This window comes from Ipomoea nil, unplaced genomic scaffold (genome assembly GCF_001879475.1).
Source record: "Ipomoea nil cultivar Tokyo-kokei standard unplaced genomic scaffold, Asagao_1.1 scaffold1619, whole genome shotgun sequence".
NCBI classification, from domain to species: Eukaryota; Viridiplantae; Streptophyta; class Magnoliopsida; order Solanales; family Convolvulaceae; genus Ipomoea; species Ipomoea nil.
In genome coordinates, this window is record NW_017618047.1 from 1,012,122 (window position 1) to 1,029,903 (window position 17,782).

Here is a 17,782-nt window from a genome sequence, read left to right on the forward strand (position 1 = left end):
GGGCAAAAAGCACATTTTGCAACAATAGAATTTTCCCAGAATAAAGTGTTAACTCTATTTTTCCTCTACCACTTACCTTAGAGATGCTGGAGTTGCCCATGAACACTTGTTCTTCTCCAGTGTTTAGCTCAAGCACTTTAAACAGGTCATTGTTGTTGCAGAAGCGGCGAGAAGCTCCGGTGTCCACGACCCATTTATCTGGATCACCCACCATGTTTACCTCGGTTATCACAGCTGCTACCATGTCTGTGTTCTCTAGCAAGTGAGCCTGGTTGTTTGGCCCTTCATTGTTTGGCTTCTGACCAGTTTGACTTGTGGACCCTTTCCTGTGATAGCATTGTGCAGCACGGTGACCTTGTTTTCCACAAACATAACATTCGTTACTATTTTTTTCCCTTTTTTTGAATAATATATTTTGGTATCTCAATTAAGCATGTCATCATCTTTGTAATATATTCGAGTTGGATAAAAGTTGTCACTTCATAGATGATTGAAAGATGAAAAGTAGTGAAATTGACGAAAAGTTTTATTAAAGCATTTCCAAGGTAGATTAAACAAGCCCTTATAATTATTTATGTGTATATAGTAAATTGAATAGAGACTATAGAGTTACTGATCGTTTGGCTATGCTCTAATCTCCTCATGCATGGGGGGTCTGCATTATAATTATCTTCCAAGGGTTCTTTGGAATGATCGCTTTGATATTTGACAATGGCGCATCTTTTATCCACAAGTGTGCATTATATTGCGTTGACGAATTGAAGCTAGCAACGTAACCCAAGTGTTTGGATTGCATAATTGGTCACTTTGCCTTTTTTTGACAAAATCATTACTTTACTAAACGGCCGGCCGGCCATAGAGATAAGAAATTGATTGGATTGATTAATACTAATTATAACAATCATCCAATTCGTTTATTAGTTAGCTTTCAAGGAGTATGTGACATTAGAGCAACCATTGTGATTGTTGCCAATTTTGAGTATTTGTGAACTTTAATGTGTCAACAAGAAGAGGACATTATACATTATCTTACATTATTCTAATTCATAAAATTTATTATCTTATCCTAGAATGTTCATTATTCTAACACATATGTAAACTAAAGAATTTTTGTTAAGATCAGAACAATATCATTTTGAACGCGCACAAAAAAAAAAAAAAAAAAAAAATTGAATCGTGATCCATACAATAATTTGCTTCAAATCATTTAATAGGCTGCAACATAACTATTATCATTATTTTCAAAAATATCGGCAAATTATGCTGTGCATCCGTATGCACCATGCATGGTGCATACGGATGCAAAAACGACGTCGTTTTAATAAAACGCGCGTCTCCTCTTAAAAAAAAATCAGGTTCGATTCCCAACAACAACATATGAACTAAAATTTCATAATCGATGAACTATAATTTCATAATCGATGAACTATAATTCCATAATCTAATCTATGAACTAAAAATTCCAGAATGAATGAACTAAAATTCCATAATCTATAAACTAAAATTTCAGAATCGATGAACTACAATTCCATAATCGATGAACTATAATTCCATAATCAATGAACTATAATTCCATAATCTATGAACTAAAATTCCAGAATGAATGAACAATATAATGTTGTTGCTGGGAATCGAACCTGAATTTTTTTTAAAGTAGAGACGCGCAATTTTTAATAAAATGACGTCGTTTTGGCATCCGTATGCACCATGCATGGTGCATACGGATGCACAGCATAACGATTGAAAAATATCAGTATCGATACTACTAGTACAGTTAACCCAAGGATTGAAGGATCCACTCCAAAAATCAGGCCTGCAATTCTACAAGCATATTGGCAATTATGTGTTGGGTCCAATGAGCTTATGAATCTCAGAGGTCCATGTAATGAACACAAGGCCAACCCAACAAAAATATTGGTTGGGGGTTTAAATGAATTATCCAAAAGTACAAAGGCACATTCACAATTTGGTCAGTGGAAGGGGCAACACCGCAACACAGGCGTACCAAAGTTGAAAAAAATGACACATGAAAGAAAAACAATTCCCTTTTTCTCCTCCAAAGTCCTGCCTTTTCTCCTTCCCGGCTGCTCTTTCTTTTTCATTTTTTATTTTTATTTTTATTTTTATTTTAAGCTGCCAATCTGCCATAAACACAAAACAAAGAAGTTATTCGGACAAGCCTCCATCCTCCGACGACTCTGAAAAACCTCCAAAACCCTAACCCTGAAGCTCCATATTTACTTCAACCTTTCAAGTTTCAATCTATCCACTTCACTCTTACTGAATTCTGTCACTTTCTGCACACAACCACGCACGCATAAATGACTAATTCGGGAGGCTTCGCCGTGTCGCGGAGCCACAGAGGAGACCGATTCTACAACCCGCCACCGATGCGGCGGCACCACCAGCAACTGCAGAAGGCGCCGAAGGCGGAGGCTGCCGCTTCTGAAGTGGGGAGCCGGACTGATTCCCACGATTCAGCCACCGCATTGTCTAAACCACAATCTGTCTGCTCGTCTGCTTCGGCGCCGCCGAAGAATGTCACCAACTTGGATCGTTTGATGGAATCGGTTACTCCCTTCGTGCCAGCTCAGCACTTCTCTAAGGTATAAATACTTCTGTGTGCGTGTTTGCTGTTGGAGTAATGTGCCTGCCTCCTCGTGTAGTTGCTCCGTCACACATTTGTTCATAATTGAAGAAAATGGAATCCATTCTCATTTGTTCAGCATATATATATATATATATATATATATATATATATATATATATATATATATATATGTGTTACTGTGTTGCTCAATTATTCTTTATTCATTACAAAAAAGGCGGCTACTTTATTATAAGTTCCTCGTACTGCACTGTGTTTCTTTAGAATTGAGTGCTGTTTGAATTTCATGACTAATATGTTGTTAAATTTGCAAATGCTTCTACTTGGTATGGCTTGAAATATAATTACAAGAATGAATTCTTATAGCGATGCACTAAGTCATGCTGGCAACATGGTTTTGATATGGTGTCATTTCGAGTGAACAGGTAAATGTAAGAGGACAAAGGACTCGTGAAGCAGGTGCAAATGCGTTTTTTTGCCTTGAGGATCTTTGGGAATCTTTTCAAGAGTGGAGTGTGTATGGAGTAGGCGTGCCACTGTTGTTGAATGAAAAAGACCAAATTATTCAGTATTATGTTCCTTTCTTGTCTGGCATACAATTGTACATAGACCCATTGAAGTCATCATCTCGGCTTAGGTGAGTGTAAATATGATCAATTTCTCTTGTAGTTTTGGGTCTTCAGCTTATTTGACTTAGACCGTTCTTTTAATTATATATATGTTTTTGTTCTTTTTTATGTTAATAACTTCTTTGTCTCTTGATCGTTATTGCAATGCTTTTTTCTCATGATTATTGCCCTTCAGTCAAGGTTCACAACGTTTCATTATATCACATGTTTAGTCACATAGAATTATCATAGGTCTTTATTGATTTTCATTTATATCTGCAATTTAATTTGCTCTTTAATTTTCATCATTACTTATTTTTGAGTCCAATGGTGATGCAACTAAGATGGTATGCAAAAAGTCACATGAAAGATTCTATTCAATTGGAACTTGATGTAACCTTCGCAGTTTCCTATTTCATATATACACGTCTTAATAATAGTTATCTCTCAACTGCCCTTCATTTGACTGATCTGATTGTGTAGTGGGTTCGTAGTCTTACTCTGCATTTTCCTTCTTTTAACCTTAGAGCAGATATTGGTTGATGATAATCCTAAACCACTAATTTAGCCATAGTTACTTTGATTTTATGAGTTACATCATCACTTATCTAACCTCTCTATAAATGGTCAGTTATAAATGATCATCAACAACCAGATGCGAAATGAGTGCTTCTTCCTGCACATTATAAGTGCGTAAGTTTACTGCTATACTAACAAAGTTGTAGACTTGGAGCAGTGCCTGATACACTTCAGTGAAACGAAGGATTATCTTCTCAACTTTAGGAACCCATCTGTGTTACTCAAGTGGCTAGAAGATCTTGGCACTTGATGCAACTTGAAAAGATGAATTGGTGAGCAATATTCCTTTAGTAATTTTGGGCCTGTTGCGAAGAGATAGTGTAGCTTGGTTGGAGAGGAAGGTTACTTAAATTTTAAGTTCTCATATTATCCAAAATGGAGAACCAATGCCATATTAAGTTATTAACTACAAATTATCTTTCCCCTTAAGAAACAGGAAATGATTGCATTGTGGATGTACCAAATTCTTACACAGCAAGTGGTTGAAAATTATGCACTTTGTTTCATTTGACAATTTCATTTCTACCAGGAGATCGAATGAGGAGAGTGATGTTGAGTCATCAAGGGAGTCTAGTTGTGGTGGCAGCAGTGATTGTGAAGCAGATAGGCAATCTAAATCTGCTGACTTAAAATGGAACCAGCAAAACCATTTAAATGCTAATGCCCAACAACTAAACAGAATTTCGTTGAGAGACAAATCTGCATTGAACTTGTCTGCTGATGAAGTTGAAATAAATAAATCCCCTGGAGCACTCTTGTTTGAATATTTGGAACAAGAACAACCATATAATCGCAGGCCATTGACTGACAAGGTAAAACAATAGTTAGAGTTTAATTTGATCAAAATGAAACACAGTTTCCACTTCTGCATCCTGAGAAGTTTTCAATCTCCTTCACCTACAGATAATGGACCTAGCATCTCAATATCCAGAATTGAAGAAGTGCAGGAGTTGTGATTTGATGCCCTCGAGTTGGATATCTGTTGCTTGGTATGTTTTAGTTCATGCAAAAGGAGGACACTTGAGATTTTAGAGGAATTTACCTTACAACAAATTTGTTGCAGGTATCCGATATATAGAATACCCATAGGCCACACACTACGGGATCTGGATGCATCTTTTTTAACATTTCATTTCTTGTCCACACAATCTAGAGGTACCTCTCTCCTCTTTATCCCTGTATCTGCATGTATGCTCTTTTCTATGTTTGCCCACATTTCTCTATGTGGTGTTTATGTTTTATAATCATTTTGTCATCTCAGTGTCAGGTTCTGTTCAGCCACAGTTTCATGGTGCAAATGGTAGGAGTGTACATGGTATGATTCATGCTGCCTCAAAGATTTCTTTACCTGTCTTTGGCCTTGCTTCATACAAATTGAAGGGCTCACTTGTGAGTCCATTTGGACCTCGTGAATCCAAGCAAGAAAACTCTCTCTTGCTAGCTGCAGACGATTGGCTTCGGAGTCTAAAAGTTTTCCTCCCTGATTACCAATTTTTTCTCTCTCATTATTCTCAATGGAGATGATGGGGGCTGGATGTTCATCAATGTGCCAAAGTTTTTATTCCTTATGGGAGACATTCAGATGTCGATTCTCCAACAAAGTCCTACCTAATGAGTTGGTTAAAATGCTATTTTCTTTAAGCCTTCTCTGGTTTAAAAATACTCATGGAACTTCAGCAGCTGTTAAGCTATGCCAAGTATATGTGCTGGAGTTGCACTTTATACTGTTTCAAGGTGTGGCAGATCTAAATTTACCAGGATTGTCAAGAAGCCACATAATGTATCAACTATATTCAGTTGGTACATGATCTCTTGACTATGTTGTTGTGAACTCGTCAGTGGAGGGCAATATCTGTATGGTGATAGGATTGCCAACTTAGTGGCAGTAATTCATGGGAATTACCATGACCATGATTAAAATTTTGAACAATCTGTAACTCATATAGCAGCATCACAAACTGATCGAAGTACTTACTAGTTATAGTGTTGTGACAAGTGTTTCTGACCGAAAACCTTGTTAGATAAAAGTCAGGTGGAAATCTTCCGACTCTTTGATGTTTGTATCTTTGTAGCATGAGGTTTACATTGTATCCGGATTCTGATTTCCCCTATTAAGGCTGAGTCAAGCCTACATTGAATGATATGATGCTGAAAACAGACGATTAGCCAATTTTGAGTTGGTAGTTTTATTGTTGTTGTATCCTAATCTGGATTCGGCTAAGAAGTGATCTTCTGACTTATAGTTGTATAAACAGTTTGTTTACTAATTGTTCTAAACTATTAGGGTGTAGTTTTATTTTTTTTTTAAGGTTAGTAATTTGATTTACTAATTTCCTTCTTTCTTGTAAAAATGTTAAATTAGCGGAATATGAGTACTAAATCTTTACTATACCTTCAGGTGGGTTGAATGGAACATTCTTGGTTTGAGTGAGTTAGTTGGTTAGGGATGACTTGTATTGGTATCTCTTTATGACTTGTAATGAATTTTACTTAAAATGTGCTTTTGAGTTGTGATTGATGATTTTCACATAAATAATTTATTTAGAATTGGAGCTCAATCTTCGTGAAAAGGAGCTAATTTTGAAAGTCTTGCTCTAGTAGTAGGGTGATAGTTTGATTCCTATAGAAAATATGGGATCACTCATAAAATTGTTGAAATGGACTGGCGGGATAGGCCCACCAAAGCCTGCCATATGGCAGGGACGGGCTTAAAAGCTCGTCAAAATACGTGCCTAAAATAGGCTAGTTTGTCTCGCCGTGTCTTAAGTTTGCGGGCCTTGGTGGGATTTGCCAAATTTTAAAGGTTTTAAATATAAATAAAAATTAATATGAAAAAGTTAATAAGAGTGTGTTTGGTTGGTGGGTTTTGTCCATAGGAATGTGTATGAAAGTGATTATTGTTGTTTGGTTGATAGGTTTTTAGAACACTACTATGGGTTTCGAATACCCCATCAATTGAAAAATTGATACCCAAATAAAATAAGGGTTTCATTCCCTTATTCATTCTCAAACACTACTATTAGTAACCATTACCATTCCACCCTACTACCAAACATGTTAAATACTTTCACCAAAACCCATTACCATTACCAAGTATTTAATACCCATTCTGATTCCGATTCATATGTGCGAACCAAACACACTCTAAGTGTATACTAAAATAATTTGAATAGTTTAAACATATATTAATGCATTTGTAATTTGTTGAACATAATAATAACTAATAACTAATATAATAATAAGCCCTAATAAATAATCAAATACATAATATGTGAATCTATGAGCCAATAACAAATAATGTATACAATGTACTACTTACTAATACAATTTTTCAATACTAATAAATAAATTAACATATATTTATATATATAGTTTTATATAAAATGATGTATATATATTAATTAATACTAATAATGTATACATATTAGCCGGCTTGGTAGACCCCCTTTGGCCCATCAAGCCTGCCCCGCCATTTTGACAGGGCGGGCTAAAAAGCCAATCGTTATGCCTTGGACCCGTGTCCAGCATGCTTGCTGGACACGGGTAACAGTGCCGTTAGGCACTGTTATCTTTTTTATTTATTTATTTATTTATTTATTTCAGATCACTTTGTTATAGAAGTATATGTTCATAATTTTATTACTATATGTTAATAACTATACATTCATAACTCTATAACTGTACGTTCATAACTCTATAACTGTACATTCATAACTCTATAACTGTACATTCATAACTTCATAACTGTACATTCATAACTCCATAATTGTATATTCATAATTTTCGAAGCTCTATGTTCACAATTTTAGAGCTCTATGTTCATAATTTTATCACTATATGTTCATAATTGTAAGTTCATAATGTTAGAGCTCTTTGTTCATAATTCGATCAATAACTGTACATTCATAATTCCATAACTGTAGATTCATAATCTCATAACTGTAGATTCATAACTCCATAACTGTAGATTCATAACTCTATAACTGTACATTCATAATCTTCGAAGCTCTATATTCACAATTTTAAAGCTCCATGGTCATAATTTTATCACTATATATGTTCATAATTGTAAGTTCATAATGTTAGAGCTCTGTGTTCATAATTTCATAATTGCATAACTGTACATTCATAACGGCATAACTGTACATTCATAACGGCATAACTGTACATTCATAATCAAAAAAAAAAAATAAAAATAACGCCGTTAACGGCAAAACACGCGCGAAATTTTTTTTTTTTAACTAAATGACGCGTTTTTTTTTTAAAAACGACGTCGTTTTGGGCCCGTGTCCACAATTCAATGTGGACACGGGTCCAGAGCATAATTTGCCCTAAAAAGCCGGTCAAAATACTGGCACGAGTTAAAAGTTCGTCAAAATACAGGTCATAAAATTTAAGAACGTGTTAATTCGACGGGCTAAGTCTGTTTTGACAGCTCTAGTCACTGGGTGACTCAAAATCCAAAAAATTATTAAAACAATAATAGAAACTGAACACTGATTGAACAATTCACAATTTACCTCTTAACTTATCATTCTTGATGTTAAACAATTGCTATTTTACCCTTACTTAACAGTGCAATATAATGGCTAACCACAGGTCCGTTAGGGGAGGGGTAATATATGTATCGTTTTGATAATTGAAGGACAACATTTACACCACTAATAATTCAAGGTAACATTGATAATTGATATATTATGAATGACATAAATTATAATTTTCCATTGAATTAATGAAATTTATGCTATTCTTAAAAAAAAAAAAAAAAAAAAAAAAAACCCTAACTCTGGAATACTTTAACTCCAAATCCACGTTTGGTTATTAAAAGAGCGGAACCCAAACGAAATGGGCCACATCGTGGCTCATTCCATTGGGCTACCAAAGGGCGAATAAGGGATGGAGTAGGTACAGCTACAGTGTCCAGGTTATCGTGGAATCCCATTCCCAATGTCGACAAGCTTATCCTGGAAAACCTTATTCCCAAGTTTGAAGTTCCGAATTCTGCCTCAGATTGATAATCTGCTACACCCAGCAGCAAACAGGTGCGTCTTCCAATTCCCGCTTCTTCCATTCTCATATTAAATTGTATCCGCTCTATTCTCAGTGTTTATCTGTGCTTATGCTGATTCCCTCTCCCCACGGTTTCCATGAATTCATACAGGGGGGCAAGGCTAAGTGTTGAATTCGCATATGAAATATGAGCGTATTGATTTGGGAATGGGAATGGGAATTAGAGCTGGCGCTGGGAGTGATCGGTTAAGAACAATTTGGACTCCTGAAATGGATAGATACTTTATTGACCTTATGTTGGAACAAGTTGGAAAATGGAACAACGATGATGATCATATGTTTAGCAAGCAAGCATGGAAGCACATGGCTTGTTTGTTTAATGATAAGTTCAAGTTTCAGCATGACATAGATATTTTTAAGAATCGGCACAAGACGCTTAGAAATCTTTACAGGTCTGTACAGCTTCTTCTTGATCAGGAAGGGTTTAGCTGGGACGAAACACGGAAAATGGTAACGGCTGATAATAAAATCTGGGATGAATACATAAAGGTTAAATTTTTTTAATATTCTATGCTGATATAGCCTGTATGTGCTTGTGTCCATAGTCTTACTAGTTTATATTTGCAGGTTCATCCAAAATCGCGATCCTTCAGAATAAAATCCATCCCATATTTTCGTGATCTGTGTGAGATATATAAACATGCAAGTCCTGAAAAGAAAGTTACTATTGCTTGTCATAGTGCATTCTCTAAAGACAGTGAGCCTCAATCTGACTCTGGTAGTATGTCAGAAGGTGAAAACTCGAAATCCGAGTTAGTGAAAGCAGAAGAACCGATTCTTATTTCACCAATTAATGTTGGTGATAATGCCATGGAAACTCTTCATGACATTGCACTCGTAGAAGATTATGGACTCTCTGTTACAACAGGGCTTGTTGATGATACGTCTTATCCTCTGTCTGATAACAGTTCTGCTGCAGCTACTCGTACAAGGACATGCTGGGAGCCACAGATGGATTTGTACTTTATTCATCTCATGCTAGATCAGGTGAACAAAGGGAATTGGGTTGATGGTCTATTCCGAAGAGAAGCATGGATGGAGATGCTTACTTCTTTTAATGCTAAATTTGGCTTCAACTATGAAATTGATATATTGAAAAATCGATACAAATCTATGAGAAGACAGTATTGTCTTATAAACAATCTTCTGAAAATGGATGGCTTTGTTTGGGATGATGCACGCCAAATGGTGACTGCTGATGATCGTGTCTGGCAAGATTATATCAAGGTGTGCTCTCCATCCCCTTGTAGTTTTTCTTTTTCTTCTTTTTTGACGAGTGTCACTGCCTTTTTTAGTGTTATTACATCAAGCTTTACTTCCTATGTTTCTCTACCTCATTTTATTTATTTATTTTTCCTATGTTTTACATTGCTTTCTGAAGTTCCAATCGTTTGTGAACTCCTCAATGCTTGTAGACTAGAACTCAAACTATTATAATGGATGGTGCTTAGGATGTGATATTGGTGCAGGATTGATGTATTTATTCAGTTACATAATTGGTGTGCATGCTATGAAAATTACCAGCTTACTTATATATGCAGATTAATACCACTGCAAGGCAATACATGACGAGACCTGTACCGTTCTATAAAGATCTGTGCGTCATATGCGGTGAGGTAAGTAGTGATGGAAAAGATGGGTTTTCTGCACATAACACCAACCAGCAAGATGAAGCTTATGAAAATAACTTTGGTGTGTTGCTCAAGAGTTTGGAATCTCCACGTGCTATGGTTTTCAGTGATGACCGAATTAGCAAAGAGGATTCTTTGCATATGGGTTTCAATGCAACTGATAAAAGGGGTAAGCATCAATTAGACAACCCTTCAGGTTCTGAACGCTCCAAGAAAGCTCGTAGTAAAGATGATGGCATTGCATATGCTCTTCGCGAGATGGCAAGCATGGTTTCATCTTTGGTAGGTAAGAGAAAAGAAGATGAAGGCTCAAATAGCGTTTCCATAGAACATGTGATCAAGGCAATCCAGGCCCTACCTGACATGGATGAAGACCTTGTGTTGGATGCATGCGATTTTCTAGAGGATGAGAAGAGAGCAAAGACATTTTTGGCACTAGACATTAAGCTCCGAAAGAAGTGGTTAATAAGGAAGCTTCGTCCACAACAGCAATAAAGATAAATCGACATTGTTAGTTGTACCTCAAACTTTTAGATATTATAGGACATGAAGGTGTTGACATTATTTTAAATGATAGATCATAGTTTCTTCACTCCATTTTTTTAAAAAATTAATTTCTTGAATTTAGTAATTTGTTTAGTTCAAAATGGTAGATTTTATAGATTCTTTCAAGTGTAATACCATGGAAAGAAAAGGTTTTATTTTGGGTTTTTGGCTCCAGATGATGTGACAAGAGCACAGAAAGAAAGGAGTACTATGTGCTAAAATTGCCTGGCTAAAAACAGAGCAGGGCAAGAAAGGAGTTGCAGGACTTTTTTAGCTTAATCTGTGATCTGACTCCACTTACTTGTGACTTTTGTCAGCTTCAATTGGTGTAGGGTGCCCATAAATTGTGGGGCAAAGTTTACCTGGACCATACCATGTTTGCAGGCATCACCACCATGCAGTGGGACAAAATGGTGGGATGGATATACATCAGAGAAGATGCTTAATTTGGGTTGGAGCTGATGCATCAAAATATGATAGGCAACTGCTTCTATAAATGCTAGTTCCTTCTCAAGAAGTGTTCCTCGTTGAGGTAGAGTGCCTCGATTATCCCCCTTTATCTTGCTTGATATTACATCCTGTATTTCAGTTGCGAAAGTAGTTCTTCTAGTCTGTTTTGGTCAATGTTGAAAAAATCGCTAGGCGCCTGGGGACCGCCTAGGAGGCCGACCGCCTAGCGCCTATGCGCGATTTTTGCAACACTGGTTTTGGTATATTATAACCCCTCAGCACCTCCAAGATAAAGTGGGTAAGTGTTGCCTGTTCTGTGATAAACTAGTACAACATACAAGGCGGAGTTTGCATCTCATCTGTTGGCCTGTGCATTGAAGTTTCTTGATTTCAGGTACCATTTATAGTTGTACTTTAAGTTGTGTATTTACTATTTAGCACATCTACAACAAAAAGTGAAGTTTCCTGAACTCTGCTTGCATTAACTGCAGGAAAAGGGAAAAGGTGGAGTTGTATTTGATCAAACTTCATCTTCATTCTCAATTCATCCATCATCAGCAGCTACAAAAACCAGAGCTTTCAAGGTACCCAAAAAAAAAAATTTTGATTGTGTGTAAAGATGATTGATGAATTTTAAATGGCCATGACGTATAACAGTGCAACTTTAATGTTTAAACAAGTAAAAAAGTGGGCAAGTGGGGTGGCGGTAATGTTCACAAGACATCCGCCACTACCACCAAACCACATCCGCCATCCATTTTTTGTTGTCAAAAGAAGCCCGTGGACAACCAAAAATGTGTTTCTTGATTGACGTCATAACCCTGCCCCTTTTCAATACGAAAATACTATGTGTACTGCCACTTTATACTCTCAACTTTTATTTTTGTACACAAAATTTTGATGTAGACACTTGTATTTAGACCCACATGAAAAAAAAAAAATAGTTTATCAGAGTCCGCCACATCATGAAGTAAACTGAGTAAGATTTGGGAGTATAGAACTCCTTTCAATATTCTATACCCATCATTCCTTGGCATTTGCATATGTTTAATAATATTTACATTCGTGGGAACATCAAAATCAGATTCAATATATCCTAAAGTCCTTAACTACAAATATGGCCTACCACTACTCAGTACTGGAGAACAACTACTACCACATTAAACAATGCTGTCGTTTTCCGTGTTGACACCCAAATACACACGACGACAATCTAAGTAGTAGTAATTATTTATATTTTTTTGGGTGAACAACCATAACACAAAATGATGTTTAAACAAAGCAGCTGGATTTCTTGCCATTTATTAGTTAAGGATATATTTAAGAAATGAATAAAATGATTAAGAAAGAAACACGCCGACCAAACACATAGTAGTTAGCTGACAACACAACAATTATTTGAAGTATTATCTCTTTTTCTTTTTATATATTTTTAAATTTATTTGAAGCTGCAGAATAATGGAATAGAGTACAAATAAGATAAGACCATATCATAATTAACCAAAAATTAATATTAGTAATAATTAAGGTAAATAAGACCGGTACGGAGAGATTATACAAAAATACAATACAGATGTCACGGTTACGTAAAATGTCCGTAAAGGTCATAGGGTGCCCATACAGAGTCAAGCGGGCATGGGTTCTCCGAGTCCAGGCGCAGCCATGGCTTCCCGCTGCCGCTCCAGTGGAGGAGGCTCACTGGACCCGGGTGGAGGTCACGGCAGCTTCCTCTGACGTTATCGCCGCCCAAGCCATGCTGGTTCCATCTGTGATCAATGGGGGCCACCACTCCCGCGAATACTAGCAGGAATGGTGGTAGTGACCCCAGCTCGTATATCCGCTTCATCTTCTGGATCTCCATCCACCTCTCGATCCGCTTTGTGTACCCGGACTGCCTCCATTTTCCTAGATCTATCACCATCACTCCGGTGTTGAAGTAGCACGGATTCCGTCCGGCGAACGTGCCGGAAAATCTCTTCTTCGACCAGAAATTTGGAGTGAAGTAGTTGGTGAAGTTGGCGTGGCAGTACTCCGGAGCTCCGATTGTCTTCGTCCCCAGGCTAGAGCTCCATAGCTTCAAAATATCGTCTACCACAATGAGATCGGAATCTAAGTAAATAACTCTGCGAACGCAGGGCTCTAGGATATCTGCCAGGTAGTTCCTGGCGTAGTTGAGCGGCTGCTCCAGCGCTTGTCGAACGGAAGTGGAGATCAAGCTCCGGACCCGTTCCGGATCGAAATAATACAGCTTGAACTTCAAATGCGGGAAAGTAGAACGGACTAGGGTTTGGAGATTGGTGTCGGAAACCAGGAAGTGAAAGAACACAGTCTCCGGACACCTGGAATGCAGCAGAATGGAATGAACGGCGGCGATTGAGCCGCGGAGGTAGTCCGCATCGAGAGTGATCGCAACGTGAACGAGAGAGGGATCAGGGCCGGATTTTAGGCTGTGCAAGCTGGGCTACCGCACAGGGCCCCCAGTTTTAGAGGGGCCCCAAATTTTAGAGGTCCAATATTTAATATTTACTGAGCTAGTTTAGATATAAAAATTAAAAGTTTTCAATTAAACTTAAAAGGTTCTATGAAGAGATGATAGTAATGTGTATTTATTGTATTTTTACTGGGAGGTTAAAGGTTCGAAACTTGCATATTAAAAATTATGATTTTGGAGGGCCTCAGTTATTTACCAGAACAGGGCCCCAAAAACCTAAAATCCGGCCCTGAGAGGGATGACAGACGCCGCTTTCCCCTAATGCGGAACTGCACTCGCCGGCATTGCGAAACAGGGGAGCTTTGCGGAAGGAGAAGCGATTGAGGGAAGCGCCGGAAGGAAATTGAAGGTAGGAATTGACGTTAGAGGATCTTATAGCTTCGGCGGGAGGGAATGATTGCAGCGACGGGGAGAGAACAGTGGTCACAATTGCAGCGGAGACAAACCATGAAAAAAATCTCATAACCCACACCATTATTTTCTTTTCTTTTCTTTTCTTATCACCCAAAACCTTTTTTCCACTTCAATTTCAACTCCAGACGGCCTGAAGAATAAACAACAAAAAAGAGGAACAACGCTCGCTATGGTTCCTTTAAGGTCTGAGCGATACAAAATGGGAAAGCAATAAAACCTGCCAAAAATCAAAACTTAATTTTGGCAGGAAATGAGGACAATAAATGTGTTTTTACTTTTTTTGTGTTTCCTTCAATGAACCAATACCGTGAGCAGAAACGAAGCGAGGAACCGGAAAGCGCAACTGCCGTGTAGTGCGGTCGTCGTCATCATCTTCTTCTTCATTTGTTCTCCCTCCGTCGACTATTTCTGTGTGTTGATAGGGGAAGGAAAAGCAAAGTGACACGAGTATAAGGGAAGAAAGAGCGGAAGAACGGATATATTAGCGGGTGGGGTCCACTTCACCTATGCTTCTGTTTATTTATAGGGAGTATCCAATCTCCAGTAAAATTGGCTATTCCCAGTTTTCCTTTTCCAACCCTACGTACTACGTAGTAAAGCATGTGACTTTTTCTTTCATATTTATATACACAAACAAAATACTCCGTAACATTTTAAAAGTTGTTTAAGAATACATATAATCTCTTTAAATGAATTATTTTGTTCTCAAGAAGTCGAGAGAAATTTAGTGTATGACTTTAAGTCATGTGGTTGACGTCGTTCCGTAAAATACTCAGAAATAAAACGTACTGCTTTAATGTGAAGGTAATAAAAATGGTAATAAGTAGGGTTGACTGTAGGTAGGAAATGCAAATGCAAATGGCAGCTGTTCAGTGTTCACTGCACCTCCTGTCCCCGAGTCCTTGGTTGCAGTACACTTGTCACGTATAACCATTATCCATATCATCATATGCATTATTCCCAATTACGTAATGCTATAAAAGAACCTGTATATATAATTTCAGGATAAATTTTTTTTTTTTTTTTAATAGTTTGAATTACGTACTCCACTTTGCTGACGTTGCCCTGCCCTGCTGATTTGGTGTGCTAATATTGAGACACGTGTTGTTAATGATTAAGCTGATGATCTGCGTTGAAATAATAATAAGGTAACAAGTGTCAACTTTGGGTATTATTGTCTTTGTATAGTTTTATGTGTTGGGCTAAAATTGAATGTGGTGTTGTTTTCAAATTTTAATTACAATACATTTTATAGGGACTATATGATGGTATTTCGGTTACTATTTTAAATAAATGATCATAAATTTGAATTTTGATTATGAGGATTAATTTTTTTTGATTAAAACTATTTTAAAGAATATAGAACAAATATTGTAAGAGTTAATACCCAAAATCGTCCTCGACTATAGTGGTTTTTTTCAATTTCGTCCTAAACGACTTTGGTGACCTAATATTGTCCCAGACTTTTGTGTTTCGCTCAATTTAGTCCTCCATTTGTTATTCCGTCAAATTGGTTAATTAAAGGGACAATTCAGTAACGTCAATATTGATCTCTCTTTACTTTCAACTTGTGAAGTGCGAAATTCCTCTTTGTTGTATGAATTACACCCAGAATTATTCCCGGACCTACAAATCAAATTTTATATTCGCAGTTTTAGGAGTAATTCTGAGAGTAATTCGTACAAAAAAAAAAAGGATTTCGCAGTTCACATGTCTATGAGTAAAGAGATGCCAATATTAAAATTACTGAATTGTCTATTTATTTAACACCTAATGGACAGAATAACAAATGAGGGACTAAATTGAGCAAAAACACAAAAGTCTGGGACTAAATTGAGCGAAACACAAAAGTCTGGGACGATATTAGGTCACCAAAGTCGTTTAGGACGAAATTGAGAAAAACCACTATAGTGGAGGACGATTTTGGGTATTAACTCAATATTGTAAAGAATTATGAGTATTTGAAGAAAAAAATTGAGAAAAATCACTATAGTCAGGACGATTTTGGTATTAACTCAATATTGTAAAGAATTACTAGTATTTGAAAAAAAAAAAAAAAATTAATGCATCTGATATGATCTTCTTCAATGTAATTCGTGAATTATATTCAAGGAGAAGGAACGGAGGAGGTGTAGATGTGGAGGAGCATCCTGTTGTCGTACTCCTTGAGAGGGCGGTTTCCGAAGGAAGTCGCGGCGGCGCCGCCCACCCTGGAGTAATTAGCGATCCGCAGCATCATGTTGACGTAGGCATCTCGTAGGGTTGGGAGCAACTTGTTGGGCGAGATCAACCGGAGCTTCGCCTTCTTGCAGCGTGCAAACTTGAAGAACCGCCGGCGCTGATTCTTCCGGGCGCCGCTTTTGGCTCCAGCTGTATCTATTGCCGCCGCCCCCGCGGCGGCGTTCTTCCTCCTAGTATTTGATGTGTTTATCCTGTCGTAACCTCTTCTCCTCCTCCAGTAATCCATCACAAGCGTACAACGTAACATTCAGCGAGCCTATACTATGACATCTAGCGCTGGGATTATATTAATTAGCTCTTACGTGCTGCCCATTAAAGCGGGCACACAATTCACAAGTAGTGCCATACCATGAACTTTTGAAATACTCTGCGGTAACAATTAAAATACTCCTTCACATTTTTTCATAAGATTCTAAATTCCGAGCTTATATTTTTAGTTTGAATCAATCAACTATAGACAATTAGAAGCTTATCTATAATGGAAGCAATAAGGACAGCATAACTACTCTTCCCCACCCCCTTACACATATGTATAACAATAATTTATATATATAATCTAAATTTGAGCAGCTTAGTTGGTTGAAATTTTAAACTAGCTAGCTTGATATTGAATATACTATATTATCATAAACACTATATGCTAATTTATAATGCATTCAAACTTTATTATGATTTGATATTTTGTCGTTGATATTTCTAAAGTTATTTAAATTTCGTACCACTCAGATAATTTTATAGATCCATTCATATAAACAACCTAGATTTTATTTCCTTATGTCATTTGGGTTGAAAGTTACTCAATACACACCATTAAACAATGACTTATTAAAAAAAAAAAAAAAACATTTCATCTGAAAATTTTAAAAGTAATTGAATTAATTTTTTTTTAAAAAAATAATGAATGAAGTATAACTCTTGTATTATAAGCTCAAAAGTTTAGATTAACCCTTCAAATCTCCCATACGCTGCTTAGGTTCCATATATGCATATCTTATCAGATAATTTGGTCATACGCTGCACGCACACCTAACAACCACACATTTTTATCTTGCTACCTCCTTCGAACTATACCTCGTATCGTATGTATGTATTATGTATTGACAGTAATATTGTGGGTGCTTCTTTTAACATGCATATATAATTT

General features: G+C 36.9%; 4 protein-coding genes across 6 annotated transcripts; 2 read left to right on the forward strand and 2 right to left on the reverse strand.

The window, feature by feature from the left end:
* Nucleotides 1–1,981: 1,981 nt before the first annotated feature.
* Nucleotides 1,982–6,062, forward strand: LOC109191264. 3 transcript variants are annotated; one of them, XM_019341851.1, is made up of 6 exons: nt 1,982–2,606; nt 3,034–3,245; nt 4,325–4,607; nt 4,699–4,784; nt 4,859–4,950; nt 5,057–6,062. In XM_019341851.1, exons 1-6 carry the CDS (start codon nt 2,322–2,324, stop codon nt 5,317–5,319), a joined length of 1,221 nt encoding a protein of 406 aa, XP_019197396.1. In that variant the 5' UTR covers nt 1,982–2,321; the 3' UTR covers nt 5,320–6,062. The 3 variants fall into 3 exon arrangements, with proteins under 3 accessions (XP_019197396.1, XP_019197398.1, XP_019197397.1); XM_019341853.1 differs by having other exon boundaries at nt 5,063–6,062; XM_019341852.1 differs by having other exon boundaries at nt 4,328–4,607.
* Nucleotides 6,063–8,684: 2,622 nt separating this feature from the next.
* LOC109191263 (L10-interacting MYB domain-containing protein) lies at nt 8,685–11,203 on the forward strand. Its single transcript, XM_019341850.1, has 4 exons — nt 8,685–8,837; nt 8,957–9,354; nt 9,433–10,092; nt 10,407–11,203. Exons 2-4 carry the CDS (start codon nt 8,986–8,988, stop codon nt 10,989–10,991), a joined length of 1,614 nt encoding a protein of 537 aa, XP_019197395.1. The 5' UTR covers nt 8,685–8,837; nt 8,957–8,985; the 3' UTR covers nt 10,992–11,203.
* A 1,708-nt stretch (nt 11,204–12,911) lies between these two features.
* On the reverse strand, nt 12,912–14,988 carry LOC109191272 (probable galacturonosyltransferase-like 7). Its single transcript, XM_019341862.1, has 3 exons — nt 14,498–14,988; nt 14,226–14,459; nt 12,912–13,924 (listed from the first exon to the last, which is right to left on the reverse strand). The coding sequence occupies exons 2-3, from the start codon at nt 14,456–14,458 to the stop codon at nt 13,075–13,077; spliced, it is 1,083 nt and encodes a 360-aa protein (XP_019197407.1). The 5' UTR covers nt 14,459; nt 14,498–14,988; the 3' UTR covers nt 12,912–13,074.
* Nucleotides 14,989–16,504: 1,516 nt separating this feature from the next.
* On the reverse strand, nt 16,505–16,864 carry LOC109191250. The gene has a single exon (XM_019341834.1). The coding sequence runs from the start codon at nt 16,862–16,864 to the stop codon at nt 16,505–16,507; it is 360 nt and encodes a 119-aa protein (XP_019197379.1).
* Nucleotides 16,865–17,782: the final 918 nt, after the last annotated feature.

Excerpts from the sequence above, each read along its gene's own strand:
- LOC109191264 (XM_019341851.1), top strand. The coding sequence starts at position 2,322 with ATGACTAATTCGGGAGGCTTCGCCGTGTCGCGGAGCCACAGAGGAGAC. Across the intron at positions 4,608-4,698 it reads GCAGGCCATTGACTGACAAG|ATAATGGACCTAGCATCTCA; the intron begins GTAAAACAATAG and ends CTTCACCTACAG. Across the intron at positions 4,951-5,056 it reads CTTGTCCACACAATCTAGAG|TGTCAGGTTCTGTTCAGCCA; the intron begins GTACCTCTCTCC and ends TTGTCATCTCAG.
- LOC109191263 (XM_019341850.1), top strand. The coding sequence starts at position 8,986 with ATGAAATATGAGCGTATTGATTTGGGAATGGGAATGGGAATTAGAGCT. Across the intron at positions 9,355-9,432 it reads TCTGGGATGAATACATAAAG|GTTCATCCAAAATCGCGATC; the intron begins GTTAAATTTTTT and ends TTATATTTGCAG. Across the intron at positions 10,093-10,406 it reads TCTGGCAAGATTATATCAAG|ATTAATACCACTGCAAGGCA; the intron begins GTGTGCTCTCCA and ends TTATATATGCAG.
- LOC109191272 (XM_019341862.1), bottom strand. The coding sequence starts at position 14,458 with ATGGTGTGGGTTATGAGATTTTTTTCATGGTTTGTCTCCGCTGCAATT. Across the intron at positions 13,925-14,225 it reads TTAGGGGAAAGCGGCGTCTG|TGATCCCTCTCTCGTTCACG; the intron begins TCATCCCTCTCA and ends AAAATCCGGCCC.
- LOC109191250 (XM_019341834.1), bottom strand. The coding sequence starts at position 16,864 with ATGGATTACTGGAGGAGGAGAAGAGGTTACGACAGGATAAACACATCA.